At 38.6% G+C, this 23024-nt stretch overlaps 2 protein-coding genes across 2 annotated transcripts in view; one reads left to right on the top strand and one right to left on the bottom strand.

The window, feature by feature from the left end:
* Positions 1–23024, top strand: part of LOC140247952 (uncharacterized) — a 132796-nt gene that overhangs the window by 65309 nt on the left and 44463 nt on the right. The gene's annotated exons all lie outside the window — the stretch shown is intronic.
* Positions 15293–23024, bottom strand: part of LOC140258742 (transient receptor potential cation channel subfamily V member 6-like) — a 31223-nt gene continuing 23491 nt past the window's right edge. Inside the window, exons 10-16 of the mRNA XM_072349361.1 lie at positions 22890–22976; positions 21712–21788; positions 20513–20678; positions 20161–20227; positions 19188–19456; positions 17938–18044; positions 15293–16046 (exon numbers count right to left, since the gene is read on the bottom strand). Of these exons, the coding sequence (XP_072205462.1) occupies positions 15773–16046; positions 17938–18044; positions 19188–19456; positions 20161–20227; positions 20513–20678; positions 21712–21788; positions 22890–22976 (1047 nt within the window). The 3' untranslated portion in view covers positions 15293–15772. The remainder of the gene's footprint in view (positions 16047–17937; positions 18045–19187; positions 19457–20160; positions 20228–20512; positions 20679–21711; positions 21789–22889; positions 22977–23024) is intronic.

A 23024-nucleotide genomic window follows, 5' to 3' on the forward strand; every position in this document is an offset into this window, starting at 1 on the left:
ACATGATCTTTTAAAATGCACAGTCAAATGTTATATACAGTTTTTAAGAAGTAGAAATATTTGAAAGATCAATTCATTTGGATTTTTAATTTAACCAAGATGTTACTCCCTATGAGATAGCCAAAATTTTTAATCAACACTGACCTGCTGTAAGACATGCCTTCATCAGAGGAAATATCTTATTTTAAGTTATTTGCAGCCATGAACCACAAATAAACTTCAAGATTAAGTTGCACTTGTGCAACACAAACTTGCTTTCAGTTAAGAAATGCTGTGAAACTAAGATAATAGTCTTCACTATTACCTTCACTACTAAGAAAACACAGTCTTCACTATACTGCGACACTGTTGCAGCTCACTAATTCAGTGTTCTGTTAGAGAACATGGTCAGTGTTATATATGATGAAGAAAGATGCTAGAGGTATTTTAGAGGCCAGTCTCTGCGTCAGATCCACTCATGAAATATACGAGGCAGTTAAGAGTTCATGTGTATAATGTAAACTAGCATAATAGCTAGTTAGGATGGGAGCAACTGCAGGACATTTAGCTGTCCCTTTCCTGATAAAGCTTCACCATTAGAAAAGTTTCCTGCATCTCTGGCTGTATTCTGGTAAACAACAGGTTCATACTAATAACTATGAATTTAATCTGCCTTAAAAATAAATAAATAAACAAATAAATAAAAATCTCTATCTTCTCTATGCTTTTCTGTGCTGTGCCTTTCACCTCACTATGTTCTGTTCCAAAAATTAATTATATTTTCTGTAAAAACAGTTTTTTTTAGTTCACAGCATCTCAAATTTCTTCCCCTATAAGAGGGATAGGGCCATCTTTCTTTGCTCCACTGGTTGTTTTAGGACAATCAGTTTAAGACAGAAGCAAATTTTCAGAGTGATGGTGACTGTGACTGTTCTCTTAATCAGCTTATAGTTGCCTATATCCCTAGGCATTAGTGTATTCTCATTCTCTACCTACTTTTAAATAGTTTAAAATTTAAAAAGTAAACCAGTAAGAACTGAAATATTTTAACACTTAACACTTTTCCTGTTTACAAACATATTCCATTAATTTCATTATTTGCTTTGGATGATTGGTTAAATCGGTGGTGAACATTGTTAGGTAATGGAATAGGAGGGCTTAGAAGAAAGGTTTACAGTTACTTCTAGTTACAGTATAATTACTGACCCTCTGTACTTCAGTTCTCAGGTCAAGTTTTATTACCTTCATGTTCATGAATTTCCTAGGTGCAAGTCATTGGGGTTAAGACAAACAGAATTAAGTGCATGCACCCTAAGACTTAATAGCATTAACAACCAATCAAGACAGTCCTATGAGTCACCTATTTGGCCACCCACAGGAAATTATCATCTGCAGCTCAACATTCAATTTCCTCCAAATACCTCACAAGAAAAGAGTCTACAGCAGCTACTATGCTTGCACTGTGAAAAAATTTCTATCATGAAAATAGGGTTTTATTTCCCTCACTGTATTCAACCCTATAGAGCAGCAGGTCACCCAGAGCATGCTCCCCTCTCCTAAATATCCTTAACTTACTTAAGTGTTACTTAAAGTAACACTGATGCTCTGTCTCCTTAGAATTAATAACAATTATAGTTTTCTTTTCCTTTTCCTTTTCTGCAAGGAAGAATGAGGTACTTCTCAGCTAAAACTCATTCAGCAAGCACACCAAGGGCTGAAGTGGTAGTTTTGGCAGCCTAGTTTCAGACATTTGGCCATCTCCCACTACAGTGCACAACACCATCACAGGAGGACGATGTTAAGCAAGTTGTGTTTTAGGTTGCTGCTGCACAGATATTTTGAGTGCGGGGGGTGGGCAGGGTGAGGGTGGGAGGGAATGAAGAAAACACCTCCATCATTTTCTCTACTTCTGCTCTCTTTTGCACGTGTCAATGATTGTTCAGTTCACAGCAAACATTTCAAGAACCAAAACAGCTAAAAACAAACACTCTCCTCAGATTCTTAGTCTGCAGCTCATTTGAATTGGAGCGCTGTTACATTAGCATCAGCGTTTACACAAGTAAGGTTTTGGAAAGAGGAAGAGAGAACTTCTCCTTTCAGTGGCAGCCAAAGCACAAGATGTCAGATACTGTGACCACATAAATACAGCCTAACTGAATAGGCATTTTCTAATTGGCTGACTTTCTTCCCTAGGACTCTGCATGTAGATGGTGAAAGATTCCTGTAAATCTGTTATATTCTTACCCACAGTCAGAAGAAAGTACAACTGCTTTAAAAATCTCTTTCTCCACAAATATTTCAGAGAAAGGAGACATAATAGAGAAGATAACAGAGGATGGGTGTGACACATCAACTTTCTGGTTGCAATTGGGCTAAAGGTTAGAGTATGTCTCCCTTAAGACTACAGATGACTAAAGATGGCAGATTACTATGGTCTCTGTTTTTCTTTCCCTGAAAACTGGGACCTACTGAAGTCAAATCATCTATATATTTCTGTTGCAGTGCACTTTAGTTAGTCCATAGGAGGTTTTCCCTCTGAAATGCCCATTTTAACAACCAATGATATATGAAAAGAGCTATCTCCAAGTTGCCTGAAGACAGCAATTATTTTTTGCCTATGGCAGAAAACACATACACAAGGTGGGAACAGCAGACAAGACAAAAATCTGAAGCAGAAAGCAGTAAGGAATGGGAGCTCTTAGCCATAGCTTTTTCACTGCAATATGTTGATTTCATCCAGGAACCTGCCCTGAACTCTTTCACCCTACAAACTGTGCTCTTCCTCCCAAACTGTCACCTTCATCTCTTTCTCCTTCTAACGTAATGATCACCTTCAACTCTTTCTCCCTCTAATGTATGCCTGTAAACAGCATTTTCTCTCCCTGTTTCACCTGGAATAAACAACCCAAGAGGGAAGCAGGTGCTTTTATGGAAAAGGTCAAGACAGAAGATCAAAAAAGAGTTGCGACATTTAGCTAAAGGTAACTTTCAGAAAGAGCCTGCTGGAGAGTTGCTTAGTGAAAGAGAGCACATTTCATTTCCTTTCTTTTTCTGTTACATTTTGCCCCTCATTTCAGAAGAAAGCTGAAGGTTTGCTTGAAGCTCTTCTGCACTACGTTTGATGAAAACATTTTGTGTCGCTATTCATGATGAGCAAGTCCTGATGCATTTGTTTACAATCCAGTCCCTGAGGAATAACTATCTACGCCTTTCACATGCTCTAAGCCATTTCCCCCCCCCTTTTGCAGGTCATTAAACCAAAAACATATCAGCAAAGGGACTGCAAAGACTCTTTTATTTTTATTTTTATTTTATTTTACTTTTATTTTTGACAGCTATTTCTCATCTTAGAAAATTCAGCTTTGTAGCATTAAGTGATGCTATAGTGCATGCAGCAGGCAACTTGACAAGATAATGTGAGTTCATGAGGTCCTCTACAGACACATTTTTGCAGTCTCTTACTGTTTGCATCTAGGACTTTAACAATCCTGATGGGACAACAGAGCAGAACATAAGAAATCCAGGAGGTTCCTGGAATGAATTGTTGATTTCCTCTTTCAAGTTATAGAAGAGACAACGAGGAAAGAGATGCAGTGCTGGACCTCCTACCAACAATTACAAACTTGTTGGAAATGTGAATGTCAAATGCAACTGTCTTCAGTGACCATGAGATAGTGGAGTTCAGGATCCTGAGGGCAGGGTAGTATATGTAGAGAAAGACACAGTCCTGGGCTTCAGAGAAGCTGAGTTTGATCTCTTCTGCCTTTGGAAGAGTCCTCTTGGATTAGGTCTTGGAGGAAACAGAGGCACAAGACAGCTTGTTAATATTCAAAGATTGCTCTAATCTCAAGAGTAGACAAGGGTGAATGGTTTTAAACTAAAAGAGGAGAGATTTAGATTAGATGTCAGAGGAAAATTTTTCACTGAGAGAGTTGTGAGGTGCTGGAACAGACTGCCCAGAGAAGTTGTGGATGCCACATCTCTGCATGTTTATATCCAGGTCAGATAGAGGCCTGGGCAACCTGCTCTAGTGTCTGATTTAGTGGTTGGCAACCCTATCCAGGGCAGCGGCATCAGAACTAGATGATCTTTGAGATCCTTTCCAACCCAAGACATTGTATGTTTCTATGATTCTAAGATTCTATGCCTTAGCCTGACAGTTAAAGTAACATTTGTTTTCCATCCCTTATTATTTCCTTGTGATGAAATCATTCTAGATATCAGAACAATTACGTGTATGTGTATCTTACTCTTTCAGCAAATGACTGGAGAGGCCCACTTCATAATTCTTTGACTTTTGTACTCTCAGCACTGGTTGTTGCTGGAAGTCTTTGGCAATGAAGTAATTCCGACTAAATCTACAATGTCAGTACCAAAGTTAAACAAGAATGAAGTTTGTCTTTGCAATGTAATGAATCCAGATTACTCTTTCACAAGAGGGAAATATGAGAAGAGATAATTCCATGACAACCTTTCCTGGCATAGAAAAATGTCATTATACTCCACAGATAACTTGTTTATGTCATTCAATAAGGCTTCTAACCTTTACTGTCATGTGCATTTTACTCCTGGATTGTTTATGTGGTTTTTCACCTGGATTCACAACATATTCACAACAGATTCAGGAGGTAATGTATTTTCAAATTCTAGTCTTTAAAAATAAACACAATTTCCTTACAAATTAAGCACAATATCATATTATTTGTCTTGAAAGGTAAACACTGATCTGTCCATTTTCCTTTGAACATTCTTCCTTCATTCACAATTTTTCTTTTTTGGGGGTTCTGTTTTCTTCTGAGATGGCATTAGCTAAGTTGAAATATTAGCATCAGCAATCACTGCATTTTACTCAGCAAGCAGCACAAGCCAGATGTAATACTCACAAGTTTCAGTGTAACTATGTGTGTGCAACAGGTGTGAGAGGAAGTCAACACTGCAGTGCACCCTCCCTTTGCCTTGGTTTCATTCCAGACTATGCCAATCGCACACCAATGTTTGGTTGTTCCTGAGCAATGGGTCCAGGCCTGGGGTTGGGCCAAGCCACTTGGTGGGGAAGAACTGCTGCCATGATGATTTGGGTCAGGATGGGTTGTGCTGTGCCACCTGTAGTCTGTGGGTTGGGCATTTCTGGTTTAATGATTTTAAGCCAGAGGAGAATAGGTTTACACAAGACATAAGGAAGAAATTCTTTACTAAGACAATGGTTAGGTACTGGAACAGGTTGCCCTGAGAAGTTGTTTATGTCCCATCACTGGAAGTGTCCAAGGTCATGTCTGACTCTGACCAGCCTGATTTAGTGCAAGTTGTCCCTGCCCAAAGCACGAAGTTTGGATGAGAAGATTTTTAAATGTGCCTTCCAACCCAAACTATTATATGATTGTATGAATTAGGAAAGTTTGAATTGCATAATGTCCCTTATGCTCAGCTAAGTTCAAGAATAAACTGTAGTTCCTGAAAAGAAATATGCATTGATGCATTGATTCAACAGGTCTTATGTACAGACGCCTTGCGAAAGTTACAGTATGTACAGATAGACATTTTATGGATTTCAGTAATCAGGATTATTTAGAGATGATCATTAGTAACTGTTTTGTAAATGGTTATCTCATTTTTCATCTTCATCCATTTCACTCTAACAATTTCATTATGAGATGAGAAAGGATGGGGTTCCTTTTTTCCCTATTGCTGTGGAAAATAATAAATTGTGCCTTTCATGCATCTAGTTTTTTTAGAATTATTATGCACACTCAACACTATTAAAAGTGCATTTTTGCTTCTCTTTGTTTCAGTTTTATTAATTATATTCACTTGTTCTTATTGTGATCCCATATGAATATACTAGTATGTACACTATTTTGCATAGGGATCAGTGCATAAGTGAAGATGGCCCATAAACATATGCAACTCTAGGCTTACTAGAAGGGTACCTGGTCAAGGCCCTTTTCTAAGAAAAGAGATAATAATAAAGGGGGGTAGTGATGGGAACCACGTCTCATCATGCTATGAGTGGGTGAAAAAGTAGAAATGTTTTTACCAGCAGGGTTACCTGATTGAGGATTTGTAAGGTGGAAGATAATCACAAGAAACAAGAGGTTTCTCTTGGTCATACCAATTGATGGGCTCACAAGCTACAGGTACCGCTCTGAGGAAGGATTTACCTTGCAACCAGTAAGACTGTTCACAGACAGACCTTGGGCTGAGAGTGTTCTGGAAACTCCAGAGCTCTATGTATCTATGGGGGAAGGGAGGTGATGAAGTGTGGGGAGAAAGAGAAGCAGGAAGAGCAAAGAGGGTATATAGGTAGAAAAGGATATAAAAGGAATAATTTCTGACTTTACTATTCTATCCTTTTAGTCAGAAATTCTATATTCTCTGGAGAATATCTTTTCTAAAAATTGACATTACTGATGTTTTCCAGTGACCTAAATAGAGACACAAGTGTTCTTTAGCCAGAAAATGCTTTCTCACCATTCATATCTGTCCATGTTTAAATAGGTCACCTCTATTCCGTATTGTGAGGAGGCAGTTCTGACACAAGATCATTTGTTATGTATGGGTTTTTCTGTCAATAAGAGGAGCACCACTGTGGCTACATTTGTGTTTTCCTAAGAGACTCCTCACACTCTTGTAGCACCCAATTCACTGACTACAGGTACTGGAAAGCCCTTGAAACTCCATTACAGAGCGGCAAAGAGTGGGAAAGGCAATTCTAACTGAATTGAATTCTAATTTGAAAAAACATTTCAAAATGTCCCATCTTTGTGCCTCACAGAGAAGGGAAGGCAAACATTTGCACTTGTGAAAAGATGGTGGCTAAAGATCTTAGCACATACTAATAGCCTGGACTGACCACATGTTTTCTTTCAGTTTGGTTTCTATCAGAGCATGAGTCTGGTGAAACTGTTAGTCTATAATTCCATCTGGGTTTGCCATATGCAAGCTATTGAGCCACTGCTTCCAACAACCATTGGTTTTATACTACAATATACTACAATACTAATTGGAGATTAGTATTTATTAAAGGTCACATGTTTTTGAATTGTGATCGACATCCAGATATGTGTATGCAGCCTACTCACATCCAGTGTTGACTGCTAACATAATGCCATTAAATTGACCTTTTGCACATTGACATTTATGATCCATTCCCGATCATTTCATATGTGGAGTATTATAAATTCTTGCCAATGGAAGTTGATGAGGCACATCCCAAATGTTGAGACATAAGAAGAATGAGCACACAAGTGCCCTCAAGAATTTCAACTCAAAGAATTTCAACCCTGCTGCATTGTATTAGAGAGAGCAAGCCTAGTCAAGGGTACTTTTCCCAGGAGATAAATCAAGCTAACAGTATTATGACATAGCCTTAATAAGGAACTAACTCATACCTGAATCAATTAGGTGTTTCTTGTCACTCGTAAATAATAATGTTTGGAAGTAGCATACAGCATGCCCATCAATGGACAGACATTGTAATGATAGATTTCTGGAAAAATTATGAGCAGCTGCGATCTCCTTTCAGTGTAAAAACAAAGAAGATAGTATCTCAGTTCAAAGTTCTTCTTCTTGCATCTGCATTGTTCCTACTCAAAATTATTCTTGTCATTCCACCTTCCAGTTCAATGGCAAGACAACAAATTATATCCCATTTAGTCTTTTCATGTTTGAAATTTTGGCTTTTGTCACTTTTAGTTCAAGTCCTAGCATTTCATATCCACGATCCATCATCATGTGCAACTAAAACTTTATAGCAGATTTCTTCAGAAATCTAGGCAGAACACACAGTTTATAAACAGTTTAAAAATATGATGCATATTTCTCATTCATTTAGTGCAAAAAAATTCCTTCAGAAATTGGACAGCTGTAATTCTTTTTTTCCTTTTCAAAGCCCTTCTCTAATGAGAGAGCAGAAACCATTTAAGGAGTTGTGAACATTTTTTGTAGAAGCAAAACAGTCTCACGTGACCTGTAGTCCCTTCTCCCAACTCCTGACAATATGGTTAGCACAACCAATGATAAGGCAAATATCCATAATATGTAAGAGGGTTGTTCATGCATACCTCTTCTCCCTTCTCTCCTACACCTCTCTGGCCCAAGGATGTGAAGACACTCAGGGAGATAAGGACATCAGTACTATCAAGACCCAAGTGCTGTGTTACCCAGAGGGTGTGGGGGACACCCATTTGCAGGGTGATTAAGACCATCAGCATTATCAACTCCCAGGTGCTGGGAATTTGGTGCAGGATATGGGGAAACCTGTCCTGCAAGAGGGAGGTATAGCAGCACAGTGAACACTATCCATAAAATCAAGCAGCTACTTAGACCAGAACTGCTGCTGGATGGCAAAACCTGTGGCCACTGGTGAACAGAAACCCTTCTGTTAAGTAAGGTAAAAAAGAACAATAAGAGCAAGTATGGCTGCTTCCTTCAGCCACTCTGGCTCACTGTTGCTTCTGTGCAGTCACTGGAGCCCAGCCCAGTGTTCAGGAAATCAGTGTGACAGCCCAGCCTGGGAGAAACGGCTGCTGCAGCTACAGCCAGTATCAAATTAGAGCACATATCCCAGTGACACACAGGAAATGTTAGGTCACTGACACAGTCAGCCACAATGGCTGTCCTAGCCAAAGGCTGTCTTCAACAACACTTATACACAAGACTCATGTAAAACATAGGCACAGATCACCAAGAACCTCTCATACTCTCTGGCTGGCTAGAAGAAATAGAAGTTCACTATTGAAGGCAGACACACAGCACCCTCTATGTTTGCAAGCATGCACACATTTCTAACTTCAAGTATCTGGCACAGATACTCTGTCCAGCATCCCTGCCCAGATCCTGGGCCCTTTTAGCAGCTTCACAGGTCACCTACTCACTGGCTAGTCTACCTTGAACACATGAACTCATCCCTCATTCACAAATCCTTCTGGGAATACCAATAAGGCCTCACTACCTACAAGTCATCTCAACCTGAACCGAAAGTCTCCAGTGTTTATCATCTGGCCCAGCTTAAACTTTGCTCGTGAATACACATGTACAGCCTCCACTCACAAGCCTGGGAAGATACAGAAACTTCCCCCATCACTCCCCACCAGAACCGTGCACGTAAGCTGTCACCCACACCTTGCTCCAACCACCATTGCAGAGCATTGCATGCACCTCATTGACTCTAGTCCCCTGCCAGTCACTGGTCTGGTAACACACATACCATTCTCAGCCCGATGACTGGGAGTAGAAGACACACACTCACTCCAGTAGCTGATGCTAGGACCATTCCAGTAGCTGGCATCACAACCTGGGGGCTTGTATCCCTAGTCTAACTCCAGAAGAAGGCGCCCAGTGCACTTATACCAATTCCCCCAGAACCAGAATTCTGTGCTCAGAATGCTATGGGGCTTTCCTGAGCCCTAAAGAGGATCCTTCAATTACTAAAACAAAGACCCCTATTTTCCCTAGTGACTAGCACCACAGTTCACAGGCCTATACCCCAGTCTGATTCCAGTATCTGGCATCACGTTCTTTCACACTTGTTCATCAATAGCTGACAATATGGGCTCAGAGTACATGGGGCCTTCCTAGGTCTAGAAACGGATCATAGAATCATAGAATGGCCTGGGTTGAAAAGGACCACAATGATCATCTCGTTTCAACCCCACACCATACACAAGGCTGCCAACCACCAGACCAGGCTGCCCAGAGCCACATCCAGTCTGACCTTGAACGCCTCCAGGGATGAGGCATCCATGACCTCCCTGGGCAACTTGTTCCAGTGCGTCACCACCCTCTAAGTGAAAAACTTTCTCCTAATCTCTAATTTCAGGTGACCTTCACCTGCTCCCAAAGTGAACACCAAAGGTACATAAACCCTCAGCCTAACTCCAGTAGCTGACACTAAATTCACTTATGTTGCCTCTCACAGTAGCTAGCACTCATCACTTCAAATCATACACAGGCTCAGTAATTCAGATTCTACCTCCAATAGCTGGTTTTGAAACACACATTGCTCCCACCCCGATGGCTAGAAGTACGGAACTCCACCACACCCCACTTGCTCCAGTAGCTTGTGCTGAACCTCTCCTTCTAACTCACTGCAGTATCTGACACTGCAGGCCAGGGGCAACTACACCTCTGGTCTGACTCTAGTAGCTGGCATTCGGTTCATTTACACTGGGGGGACCCCAGGAGCTGGTACTCCAAGCACAAATCTGCCCTTTCCAATCAAGGGGGCTATGGCCCCTCTGACTATTGACATTAGGACTCCCACTCTACCCAGTAGCAGACACTACAGTCCATGGGTACCTATAGATTTGGCCTGACTAGTTTCTTGCACCTGTTGCACTCATAAAAACACACTGATCCCACCAGTGGCTGGTGCCGAGATCACCACACTCTCTCTCCTAGGTGGCACTACAGGCAAGGGTGACTTTTTTCTACACGACTACAGTAGCTGACACTGAGATCTCTGACTTCAACTTTTCCTTCTTCCTCCAACTGGGCTAAAATTGAAGCACAGAATGATTTTGACAAAACAAAACAAAACAAAAACCAAACCTGTCATTCTCTCTTTATTTTAGCAGTACTCTAGTTGATCAGGATGTGTTGCAAATATTTTTCTCCTAGGAACTTAAATTATCTTACACTAAAATTGTTAGATCAACTTAGAACTTCTATGTGGGTTTTTGTTTGTTTGTTTTAATCATTCATTCTGATATTATAGGCTGGTTAAGCTTCTTTCTGAGACGTGCCAGCTTGTTAAAGTTCTTATTTTTTTGGTTGTAATTAATTAACTGAAATGGTATTCTATTAATGAGTAGGTGTGTGTTTTATGAACAACTTTTTCATGTATGCACAGGGATAATGCAGAGCAGAGATCAAAACTGAAGCAGAATTCAGATTTCTTTTCTGAATTACATTGCAGACTTTCTCAAGGCAAGCTCAAAGCCCTTGCCAGAGAGTTCTTTGTGCACAACTGAGAGTTTGATTAAAATGCCATCCTTCAAAAATTAAAATAACCTATTTCTAATTATCAGTAGTAAATGGCCATCAGAATTAGCTATACCTATATGAACCAAGTATTTGATGGATTACTTTACTCCCATTTGGAGAGCTTTCTAAAATCTAGCTAGAGTGTACTTTTAATTTATTCACTTATATACAACGCATAAATAAGGATGGTTTTGTTACTGTACTTACTGTTGAATCTGAGATGTAGCACACATGACTGGGACTAAAACTAGATATTGCAAAAAACCAAAATTAAATACAATTACAAAGCCTGCTTTTAACCTAGTAGCAATTTTACTCGTATTTAGTAAAGAAGGAGGACCTTCTGTTTACAGCTGAGTTTCTCAAGAGTATTGAATAGATTTCAGCAGGAGATTGTGGAAATTCATTTATCAGGATTTGCCCCATTAACCTTACTGGAAGTTTTTTTTCTGATGTGGTTTCTTAAAAGGGTAAGAGAAGATAAAGCCCTTAACCAAGCTAGAAGGAAAATCTTAGTAAATATTTTTAAGAAAAGTGGTAAACATCAAATGTAGGGAGATATGTAAGCAAAACTGGGTTTTCTGCATCTGTTTTGAGGTTTTTTGTTTGTTTGTTATTTTGCGTGTATATTACTGAGAAAACTCCCTATGTGTTTTCTACTTCAAGCAGCTATAGCAAGGACTCATAGTGAGAAGCATGTCATTTCAAAAATGTGAAGATTTAGCTTCTTCTCCAAAGAGCTTCTGCTTCAGTTTTCATTAACCACTCAGTGAATAAAAAGAAAAGGGAGAAATGAGGGGATGCTGATAGTTTCTACTTTGCACTGAAAATCAGTATTTGGAACTCTATAGAAAGATTGTATGAAGGAATTTCTGAAGTGGATTGTTGTGGATAAACAGATTTTACCAAAACAATTTAACCAAAGTGGCCCAAATAATTTGTCAGTTGATGTCCATGACCATTTCTAGAGAAACAAACACAGAAATTATCACATTATATTTATTTTAGACACAAAAGAGTAGACAAGACAGTTCATACATTTAAGTTTTTACTTTCAGCTAAATACTTCACATTTTACTACACGCAGCTGGGTAAAAACATTTTTTTCTTGATGCATTATCATAAAATCAGAAGTTACTTCAGTGGCTTAGAAAGTATTTTGAGGTTAGCAAATTGAAGGAGGGCAGTTTTGAAATTACTGCAGTGTTGTTAGAAGGGAGAGGAAAGACACATTGCAACAGCAAGAAGGAGCAATACTGCTTTAGAAGTTTAGGATATATCACAAAATACAAAACACTGAAGCAAATCGTAGAGCAGCATATTCATGCAGATTGTTACAGCAGGAGTGCTTTACCTTTTGAGTTATCACAAATATTGCTGTTTCCAAATCTGAGTCAGATTGCATTAAGCCAGCTGAAATGTTTGTCTGGTGCCTCCTGAGGTTCACGTGGGCATGGTAAATGTGTATATGGCTTAATTTACAAAACAAATTTAATATATTTATCTTCTGCTGGACCTGTTATTTCTGCTGACCTTTATCACCCGATTTTTTTTCTACAACAGCTGATTCTCCAGACAAAAAAACAATGTTTAGAATGGTCTGCACAACTCCTCATGAAAAAAAAATACTAGGCAAAGTTGTCTGATTAACCATCTACTTATAATAAAAGATTCTGCTCCCTTTTGTATTTTTTTCCAATTTTTATTTATTTATTACCTTATTTAATATTCAAGTTACATCAGGAAAGCGAAAGCCAAATTGCAATAGCTGTGATTCAGCTCTAGGCTAGAGTAAGTAGACTTGGTCTACAATGATTTATAAAACATAATAATAATTAGCACATTTTCTCTGCTTTTGTTTACATAAGGCAACTTCAAGTACAGTAAATAAACTATGCAGATTTTTTTACGCATGGGTTCTGTGCAAAGATTCTGAAAGTCAACTCTTTTCTTCAAAAAGGCATTCCATTAAAATACCTTCTGCTGACTTTCTGTTGATTTATATTTTTCTCTTTATGTAGAGCAGATTCAGGAATCTGTAAAGGCTTATCACTGTTAACTGAGTTCCTTCCTGCCTCCTGCAATGTCAGTATGTTGTTTTGAGTTATGAGGTCAAATTTTTCATTATTGTTTACAGTGATGTAGAAAAACACAAACTCAATCTCAGAGACAGGGCTTACTCAGCTTACACATCTAACAGGACTTTTTGATTTACTAATATTATTAAAGAATCACAAAGAAAAGTTCTTGTGCAGAAATGGCCACATTCAGTTCCATCTTAATTGAATTTCTACAAGTTTTCAAGCTAATGACAAGACTGCAGCAGTAGAAGGGAAGACATCAGTTCTCCTTTTCCTGTTATTTCCCATTCAGTGCGAAAGAAAATGCATTTAAAATCATAGTGGCAACTCACACTTCTAATTAATGTGCTATATTGTTCCCATCTCCTTAGACCACCAGTGCAAACCCCAAATATTTAGGGAAGAGTTGACAATACTTAGATGATCAAAACTTTCAATTCAACCAAACATAACAACTCAGAAGTATATAGTTGAATTACAGAGAGACAGTCTTCTGCCAGTCCTCTATTGGCACATAACTATACACCCAAGTAGTAGAAGAAATATATTCAAATAAATACTTATTGTTGCAAATATCATGATGCTTAATACTGCACCTGCAGGAGAAAATGTGTAAGATGTTTGCAGTGATATTTCAGTATAGTCAGAAAACCACTGTATCCAGCTTTTTCACTGTCTGCTTTACTTATAACAAGATGGTTTGGGTCAAAGCCTAGCACTATAATCCTTGGTTTCTTCAAAATCAAAATTTCTATCACTGGTCCTGTTGGAAAGGAAATGTTGAGACCATGTTTGCCTTTTCACACACTTAAGCTACTGGAATGAAACTCCACGCTCCTAAAAAAAACAAAAACAAAAACAACAACAACAAAAAACTAAAATCCCTGAAATGACAATCTATTTCTCCGGGTATTTCTCAAGTTATCTTAAAGACACCCCAGGCAGATGACAAACTGACAGACTGAAGCATGTTTGTCTGAATGACTTAGTCACTTTATGGGTTAGTAATGATAGTTTGGGACTTCCTGAGGAGTTTCTGAATTGCCTTTTGAATACTTCTTCTTATTATTATTATTCAACATTTCCTCTCCATTTCACTGCTACATTGAAATGCTACTAACCTTGATGGTTCAGTAGTAAAACTAAACACTACAGTCCAGAACCTTACTCTTCCAAAGAAAGCACAAGACCCATCATCTCACCTTCAGCTCACTTGGGTACTTAATAAATACCACACCACTAAAAGGCATCTAACCAGATTAGGACAGGACAAGACAGAATAGAATAGGGTGGAGGAGGGAAGGGAAGGAAAGAAGAGGAAAGGAGAGGAAAGGAAAAGGAGAGGGAGAGGAGAGGAAGAGGAAGAGTTCTGTTGGTAGAAACCTTCAAAGATCATCTTATCATATCCTCTCATTAGGAAAAATGTTCCCACTTCAGATCCTTCAGATCCTCCCAGGAATAGAAATCACTTCTTTTAAAAAGCCATACAGCTTAAAGTGCATTCATATGACAAAAATAAATAAATAAAATTAAAAACAAACAAACAAATAGAACAGTCCTGATAAAACAGAAATGTTAAAAATGCAGCTAACAGAATTTTCCATTCTTCTGAGGACAAAATATGCCAGGCCTTGAATGCCAATTGAAAGGTTAAAGGCCTTTAAATCAACATAGTATCAGCAACTACCTTCATTCCTGAGCTTGGTTATAAGGTCTGGCTGGACTTTATTTTCAGTTCTATGTCAAATCATAAAACAGTACTTCAGTCATCTGTCTCAGCTATGAGAGCATTGGGATACTGTGAGAGGGAGAGATTATACAAGAGCTGCTGCAAAAATAATGCCTCCTATTTTGTTGTCTCACTACATCAGAGGCAGATGCTGGTAGTATGGCAGAAAAGGCTGAACCTTCCCACCAATAAACAATTGCATTTTGTTGCCATGTAGCAGATGGCAGCAGAGGGGCAGTCTAACAAAAGGGCATCTGACACAGAAGTGTGTATGAAGCAAAGGTGAGGAAATGAATTCTTCCATGTGGAAATGATTGCACGCACTGACATTCATCTATGTTTGCTGAACAATTATGGAAAGCAAACAGTGGATGTGAGCACACTGAGGTGACGAATCATGCATTTCAGAGCAGTGACAGTGACAGTTGATCATTTCCACTAGTGCAGACTTTTACAAGCATGACATGCAGGCTTTTGTTCATGACTGGCAGAAATGCAAAGCTAACGGTGGTGGCTATTTTGAAAAACTGTGTTTTGTAGCTGAGAATTTGCTCTATCAAACAACGTTATTATGGTCCTTGTATCTGTTGTGTTTTCCGTGGAAATAAACAGGTTGCATAATTTTTGAAGTGACCTGCATATAAGTTACCCTCTGGGAGAAGACTTACTGACTGCCTCCAAGTAAATTTTTGAAATTCCAGTGCTGGCTTCTATTTCTCACTTCTGTGGGGGTTTAAAAGCATTACAAACTATCACAGGCCTTAGCTCCACAAGCCAACTTCCTTGGCACAAATAGTAATACAGCAGCAGAGACACCTAAAAGGTAGGAGAAAAAGACTGAATCTATGTATCATAGCATAGATGCCATGAACAATCTGTGATGCGCTGGCAGAGCTCTTTAAGGCTGTTGAATCTGTAGCATGCCAGAGTGTGTATGAACAGTTGGAGGAAACAACTGCTGTGGCAAATGCAATCCATGTGGTGGAATGAGTAAAGAACTTTAGACATCATAGACTTCTTCTTCCATGCCATGATTGATCTCTCCATGAAGTTGGTGGAAAGTATTGCGCCTCAGGATATCCCAGCCACTCTGAGAATTAGTCCTAGACGTGCCTCGTGACAATGATGGATCAGACAGGTCCTTCTTGTACAGGATGTTCCTATCAACTTCCAGCTTTTCCAGACTTTTGTCACAGTTATCCCTGTCGTGAGTCTTAAATGCTTCTGTGTATCGCATCATTCTGTGTTTGTTGGGATCAATCCTGTCTTCTATTCTGTAGGAGGATTAAAAAAACAAACTACATGAAATAGAATTTTGCCAGTTTACACACAAAATAGAAGGATAGATCACTCCCAGATACATGCTTAAAGACTCATCCATTCCACAAAGCCCTATGCAGAAACAGGAAACTTATTAATAGGCATGATTCTTTTATTTTTTTTCCATCTCTAACATATGCTCTCATAAAAGTAGCCTCACCAACTCAGCTGCTAGTACAATTACCTCCTTTCTAGGCTTTCACTCCTGATACCGACTTCAGTCCATAGTTTTTTCTCCCTAGCCATGATTTGCCTTTTCTGTTTTGCCAGTTGTAAATGACTGGCAATTCCACATCATTTAACTCTAGCTCCAGATCCTTTTTACATCCACATATATTCATCTGTTTCCTTCCTTGCTGTTTCTCCTCCTTTGATACTCCATGGTTGTTAGTGTCAGGATGTCATTTATCTTTTGCTGAACTTTGGTTTATCTTGTCCACTTTCATCAACCCTTCTCTGCTTCACTTATGATTTGCTTTTGGAAATACTGTCCCATACTATATACAACAAACATACATGCAATTTGAAGGAACTTCTCATATGCTCCCAAAGTAATGCCTCCCATTTGTTTCCACGGAAATGGCAACGAAGAGCACAATAACACTATCTAATACAGCAAATTCTAGCAACAAAATGCTATTTTTAAAAATAGCCAGCACCAGCAGAGGTGACCCACTGTTTCACAGCTTCTACAATGGTATACTTGCTGAAATGTGCTATCCACCATCTCACATTCACTGTTTAGTCTCAATAAGTGTTCAGCAAGAATCAGTGAATACCAGTGTGCACAATTGTTTCTAGGTGCCAAAATGCAGTGGCACACCATTGCCTTCTTTGCACTTCCATGTCAGATGTCATTTTGTCAGACTGCCTCTCTGCTGCCACTTGTCACACAACAGCAAAATGTTAACAGAATATTAGTGGGAATCAACATTTGCCTCTGACACTGCAAGGTAACATTAAAAAATAAAAAGAAAAAAAAGAGGCATTACTTTCAGAGCATCCCTCACAGATCACATCACACTATTTTCTCTTTGTATCCAATGAAGAATTTCTGCTGGGATATTGCTTTTGCAAAGTTATGTTTTACACCTTGTTCTGTAGTCACTGTTCTTTGTTAACATGTATGTCTGTTTGTTCTAATGGGAAACCTGAAAAGGCCTGAAAAGGCGTGGCTCACTTCTCCCTAAAACCAAACAGCCACCACTCTCCCTTCTGATTTTATCAGCAAAAAATAAAGCAATGAGACAGTTCATATGCCCAAATATGGTTTATTCTTTTCTCACCCTGGCAGAAATCCTATTAATTTTTGGATTATTTTGTTACCTAAAACTACAGTTTGTTATTTCAGGGCTTAAATCCCAGACCTGAGACTTTGTCACTAGATGCAGACCTCACAAATTATAAAATACAGTTGCTATATTTACACCAAAAAGAAAGGTCATCTTTAATTATTCCTGTCCTATTTTGAATAATCTCAAGGACAGTTCATTACTGCTGAACATCTCATTGACTGCTTTTGCCTCTGCTATTTCAAGCATCCAGTGCTCAGTCAACCAAGCACAGCAGTGAAGTTCTGTCATCATTATAAAGAGTCTGAAAAAAAATAAAACTATGCCTTTTAATCTGTGCAATTTCTGGGATCTTTCTTCTGGAAATAATGGAAAATTCAATAGCAGAACTATCTGAGCAGAACAGTGTTTGTCACTCATAAACATCAAACAGAGTAGGATCTTTATTCTGGAAGGGACTACAAACACTCCTCTCTATGCCATTAGAATGACTCTGATCCATACATTTGGATATTTCTTCTAGGATCTTTACTTCCACTGGAAGAGAACTCACCTGAGATACCATCGGTCCCCCAGCCCGTACTCCCGCCCACAGATCCCAGAGCGAGGCCAGAGACACCGTGGCAGCTTTCGTTCCAGCATGACAGTAGTAGCAACAATCTTTACAATTAAAACAATAAATAAATAAATAAATAAATAGATAGACAGATAGACAGACAGACAGACAGACAGATAGATAGATAGATAGATAGATAGATAGATAGATAGATAGATAGATAGATAGATAGATAAAACAAAGAACTCAGTTGAGTTAGAAAAAAATCACTCTTTTTCAAAATTACCAGTCTCGCGAGTACTCATCAGCTCCATGCATAATGAAAGAAAAACACAGTGCCAGTACTCAGTTTATTACAGAGCAAGTCACAATTTTAGTTCTAACTGTGCTATGATTGCCAGTGGTGCTCTTCAAACAATGTTAAACTTGTTCCTTTCTATACCTAACAGACATGACTAAGATAATTAATTTATAAGATAGATAAGAGGACATTTACATCAGTGTTAACCGTTTTCAGAACTTAACTACCCTGGCCACACAACAACAGTTAATTGATTTAGTATTTTATCCCAGGAAAAATACTAGGAAGTTGGTTTCTTATTGAGCAGTTTTGTAAATGATCTGTATGAATACATCAAAAGGCCCTAGACTTTTCAGGAAGAGAGTCAGGCCAACTTCTCTTAATGGATCCAAAGACATTACCAACCAACTTCTAACCATCAGCTTTCATTATATCTTCCTCCCAGACAATCTCTGTAATTATTATTTAACTCTCAATTACACAAGAATGTGATTTTTAAGATAGTGGCAACTTTAATTCTATTTAAAAAGCAATTCCACACTAAGTGAAGAAGCAGTTAGGGGAACACAGGGTGGACCAGAAAGGCTGGATGGACTTTTCCCTCTGCTATTCAAAATAAGGTGGTAATATTACTATACCAAAGATATCAGGGAAGGTAGTTTCACATGGGAAGATCTACAGAAAAGTAGTCTACAGAAAAGTAGACTTTAGAAAATTCACACTGATAAAACAACACTTAGAGGTTGATGCACAGAATCTGTAAAGCAGATTTAAAGGAACATAGATTATTGAATCACGAGAAGTCCATGAGCAAAGTGAAGGTCTGGGAAAGACTTTACAGTGCACAGAAAGCAAAATAAGTAACTGCATTGGCTAACACATTTTTCCTGGACAATTTTTTTTTTTTTTTTACTTTTACTCAAAGAGAAAACCCTACCCAGATTACCTGGGCTCTCCAGAGTTCATCCCGTTCATGGGCCACTCTCCAGTGGGTATCGCCCATCATGGCAATTAGCAAATTGAGCATAAGGAGGGTGGCAATGATGGCAAAAGCAAAGTATACCACACTGTACATGAAAGGCAGGTCCACATCATAGTTTGCAGGGCCATCAATGATAGTGAGAAACAACTCAAAGGTGGTGAACAAGGACATGGGATAGTTGTAGAACTGCCCAAGGTTTTCAGGGTTCTCTGTCTGGAAGATGATGTAAAAAGCTGAAGGAGAGCAATGGGGAAAAAAAAAAAAAAAGATATTTAAAAATCGTAATCATAATCCAAGAGCAACAACAGGGTCTTGTTAAGCAAAGCTGACAATATAAGGTAGTCTGGGAAGGAGTTACATTTAGGAGGGCTGCTCCTAAAGTAATGCCTCCCATATTGGCCCACAATGACAGAGGCAGATGCTGGTGGTACAGTGGCAGATGCTGAACCTTCCCACCAATGTTCTACCACAAAGGCAGTCTGACAAAATGGCATCTGACATAGAAGTGCACATGAAGCAAAGGTGTTGCATTGAATTCCTCCATTAAGAAAAGAGGGCACCTACTGACAGTCATCAAATTGGTCTACAAATGCAATTTTTCTTCTTCTTCATTGAAAGAATAAAGCTAAATGTGTCATTTTTCAAATACAAATACCATAAGTGCTATATGCTTTTAAACTTTTGACTTACATATACATGGATTTATCTGGATTGTCCTAATTTCAATTATCCTAGAAAGAGCAAGAGTTGAAAACTAAGCTAATCAGAACATAAATCAGTGCAAAGAAAGCCTCTATACTCAAAGAAATAGAAAACACACAATATTACCACTTTTATTCAGAGCATGAGGTGAGAGTAATATGAAACCCAAAACACCTAATTCATATCAAAGGAGTCAGCAAAGTAACATAATACCATTTTCCTTTTCTAGACTTACCTGATGCAAAGCCTAGTATCACCACAGCCATGAGCCAGCAAAAGCGCATAAGATCTCCAAATATCATCTGCAGAGCAAAGACAGAGCCACCATAAGGCTCAACTGTACCATCAAGCCACCATGCAACCCTTGTAAATCATTTCCAGATTCTAACATCAAAAGTGGATGAAAGGAAGCTTCTGCACAAAAGAGAGAACATGAAAGTCCCAGACCCTTCATTCAGTCAGGAACCTGTCCAATTGCCATTAATGCAAGTCCAGAGGGAGAAAAAGTATTCTTTTAGTTAGCCCTGTGCAAAGAGGTGTCACAATGCGTGCAACAAGCTTCTTTGTGTTTGTTTTTTTCCTTATACCTTCTGGATCATGATGGTGAAGGGCCCAAGCATCTGGAAGCCTCGTGCAAAGTACATTACATTGCACCATCCTAGTACCAGGGCAAAGGACATGGGCACCACCTCACCAGTAGTGCTGGTAAGACGCATCACCATGGTTACCAGAATCATGCAAGCATATGTGATACTGCAAAGGAAGAAGAGACAGTAAAAAAAAAAAAAAAAAGTTTAGTAAAGAAATCTTACCCTCCTTTTCCTTTTCTTGACAAAAATTTCAAGACAGGCACATACAGCCACCAGCTCATAGGCAGAGACCAATCAGCATTCTCAGCTCTAGCTGTCCATTCGCCTGGTTTCTTATACACCACTTGGGCCAATAAGAGAAAGAAATCAACAGTAGGAACGCTCTAAGGCAGGCACATCCAACTCATAGCCCACAGGCTGGATGTGGCCCAAGACAGCTAGTAATGCGACTCTACAAGATCATAAACTTTTAACATAATTATTTGATTTTTAGCAGTATTTTTCATCAGTTGATTACAAATAGTTTGAGGGCAGTCTGTCCAGGCTACAACAGCACATTATGGAGGGGAGGGCACAGGACAGTGCCAACTCTGCCTCTTGCACCCACTCAAGACACTTGTGTATTGTACATTACATGTACATGTGCCAGTTGATGAGTAAAACACGGTGATTACTGATAATAGTATTTCAACTTACTTCCAGTGAGTGTACCCGAGAGGACTTATGCTTTTTGTTATTAAGTAGACATGTAAGTTTTCTTACTTAATTATTAAACTCCGGCTTGTGTTATTTCTTAAAATAATTTAATAAATTAACAAATTCACTGTGAAAGAAATACCCAGAATACTGACGATTTTTTTTTTTTTAATGATTTTGACTATCTCAAAAAGTTCACAAAAGTATAAAGTAGTTTGCAATATATTTTTAATTTGCTTTATGATATGCACTTGATGTTTCTGCTATTCTGTTTCTATTCTGTTACTTACAATACATTAACTCTTATCTATTATGTATGCAGACAAGACAATTCCTCTTTACTCAGTGTGTCCAAGGCAAGCCAAAAGGTCAGACAACCATGCTCTAAGGGAACAGAGAAGGTGACACATCCGGCAAAAGACTGGGCTGGATGGAGGGGGGACTTGCAAGAGGAAATGAGAAATCATGCATTTATTAAACTTAAAAAGTGGTGTACTTACACAATTACGTGAAAAGGTCCTCCTAAGATGGTTTGTCCAAAGTATTTCGCTGCTCCAACTCTAAGGATATCTGGGATCTAAGAATGAAATACTGACTTCAGGACTTAGATTCCACTATTAAATATAAGGTAACCACTAATATCAACAGAGTCCTGGGGTCAGATGCATCTGCTCTATATGCTCCTTCACAGTTTGATTATAATTTTACTTTAAAAACAGAATGAATGAAACAGGCAGATTGAGAAATGTTGTTATGAGGCAAGGAGATTCTGCAACACAGAGCTGTGATCTTGAAGCTACTGTAGACTACTGAGAAGGGACTAGACAAATAGCTAAGCCTCAGAAAACACATAAAAAAGAACTTCTCAGGAATTCAGAGGAGCTTGTTTTAATTAATACTGCCTTTGCTAGCTGTAGCAGAGACACAGAGTCCTGACCAAAAATAGGAAGAAGCACTAGTTCTGGAACATGTAGGAGGAGAGATAAATCTCTTTTTTTTCTTTTCTCTCTTTTCTTTCTCTCTCTTTTGTTTTGTAATGGGGTTTGAAAGCTCAGTTTTACTTCAGTTACCATTGGGATCAGCATTTGAGTTTTCTCTATATAAAAATTTTGATCTACTACTTCATGTTATAATGACACCACATGTGTGTACGTGTTTAGTTTAAAGAACATCATTTTAAAATTAAAATTCTAAAATTCATGATCAGGAAATCACCTAGAGATACCTGCTGCAGAACTCTGGTTGTGTTACACTCCTTTTATAGGTCCACATAGTTTCTGCTCTCCAATTAAACATAAACTTTCCTGTAAAAGCACAGGAGTCATTTTACCCATCTCCCCTAAATATATCAGTATAGAAAGACTCACACAACAGTTGGATTCAGTTGGAATAACAGAGGATGCTAATGGGAAATCTAGCATTACCCTGCAGATAGTATTCAATAGTGACCAGTCCATCTAATTGATTCTTCAGTACCTAGAGTCTTACTAGTAAGCTATCAGAGTGTCTGTTTCATCCAATAAATACTGTTAACAGTGTCAACTGCAAACAGATGCATATTGAAGCATTTAGACTCAGCAAATAGCCGTTAAGTTGTGAGCACAAACTCATTATTGTGCACAAAATGAAATCATGTCTTGATTCAGTTCAAAACTCAAGAGCTCACAGTTTCTCTTACCTCAAGGATCAAAATTACTACAGCTCCAATAACTGTGATCAGCTCCCCCACCAGCCTCAACTCATCCTCATATGTTACATAAGATTCCTGAAAGAAAAAAAAAAAAAAAGGAATGAAAAGAAATTAAAACAGAAT

Source organism: Excalfactoria chinensis, chromosome 1 (assembly GCF_039878825.1).
Source record: "Excalfactoria chinensis isolate bCotChi1 chromosome 1, bCotChi1.hap2, whole genome shotgun sequence".
NCBI lineage: Eukaryota > Metazoa > Chordata > Aves > Galliformes > Phasianidae > Excalfactoria > Excalfactoria chinensis.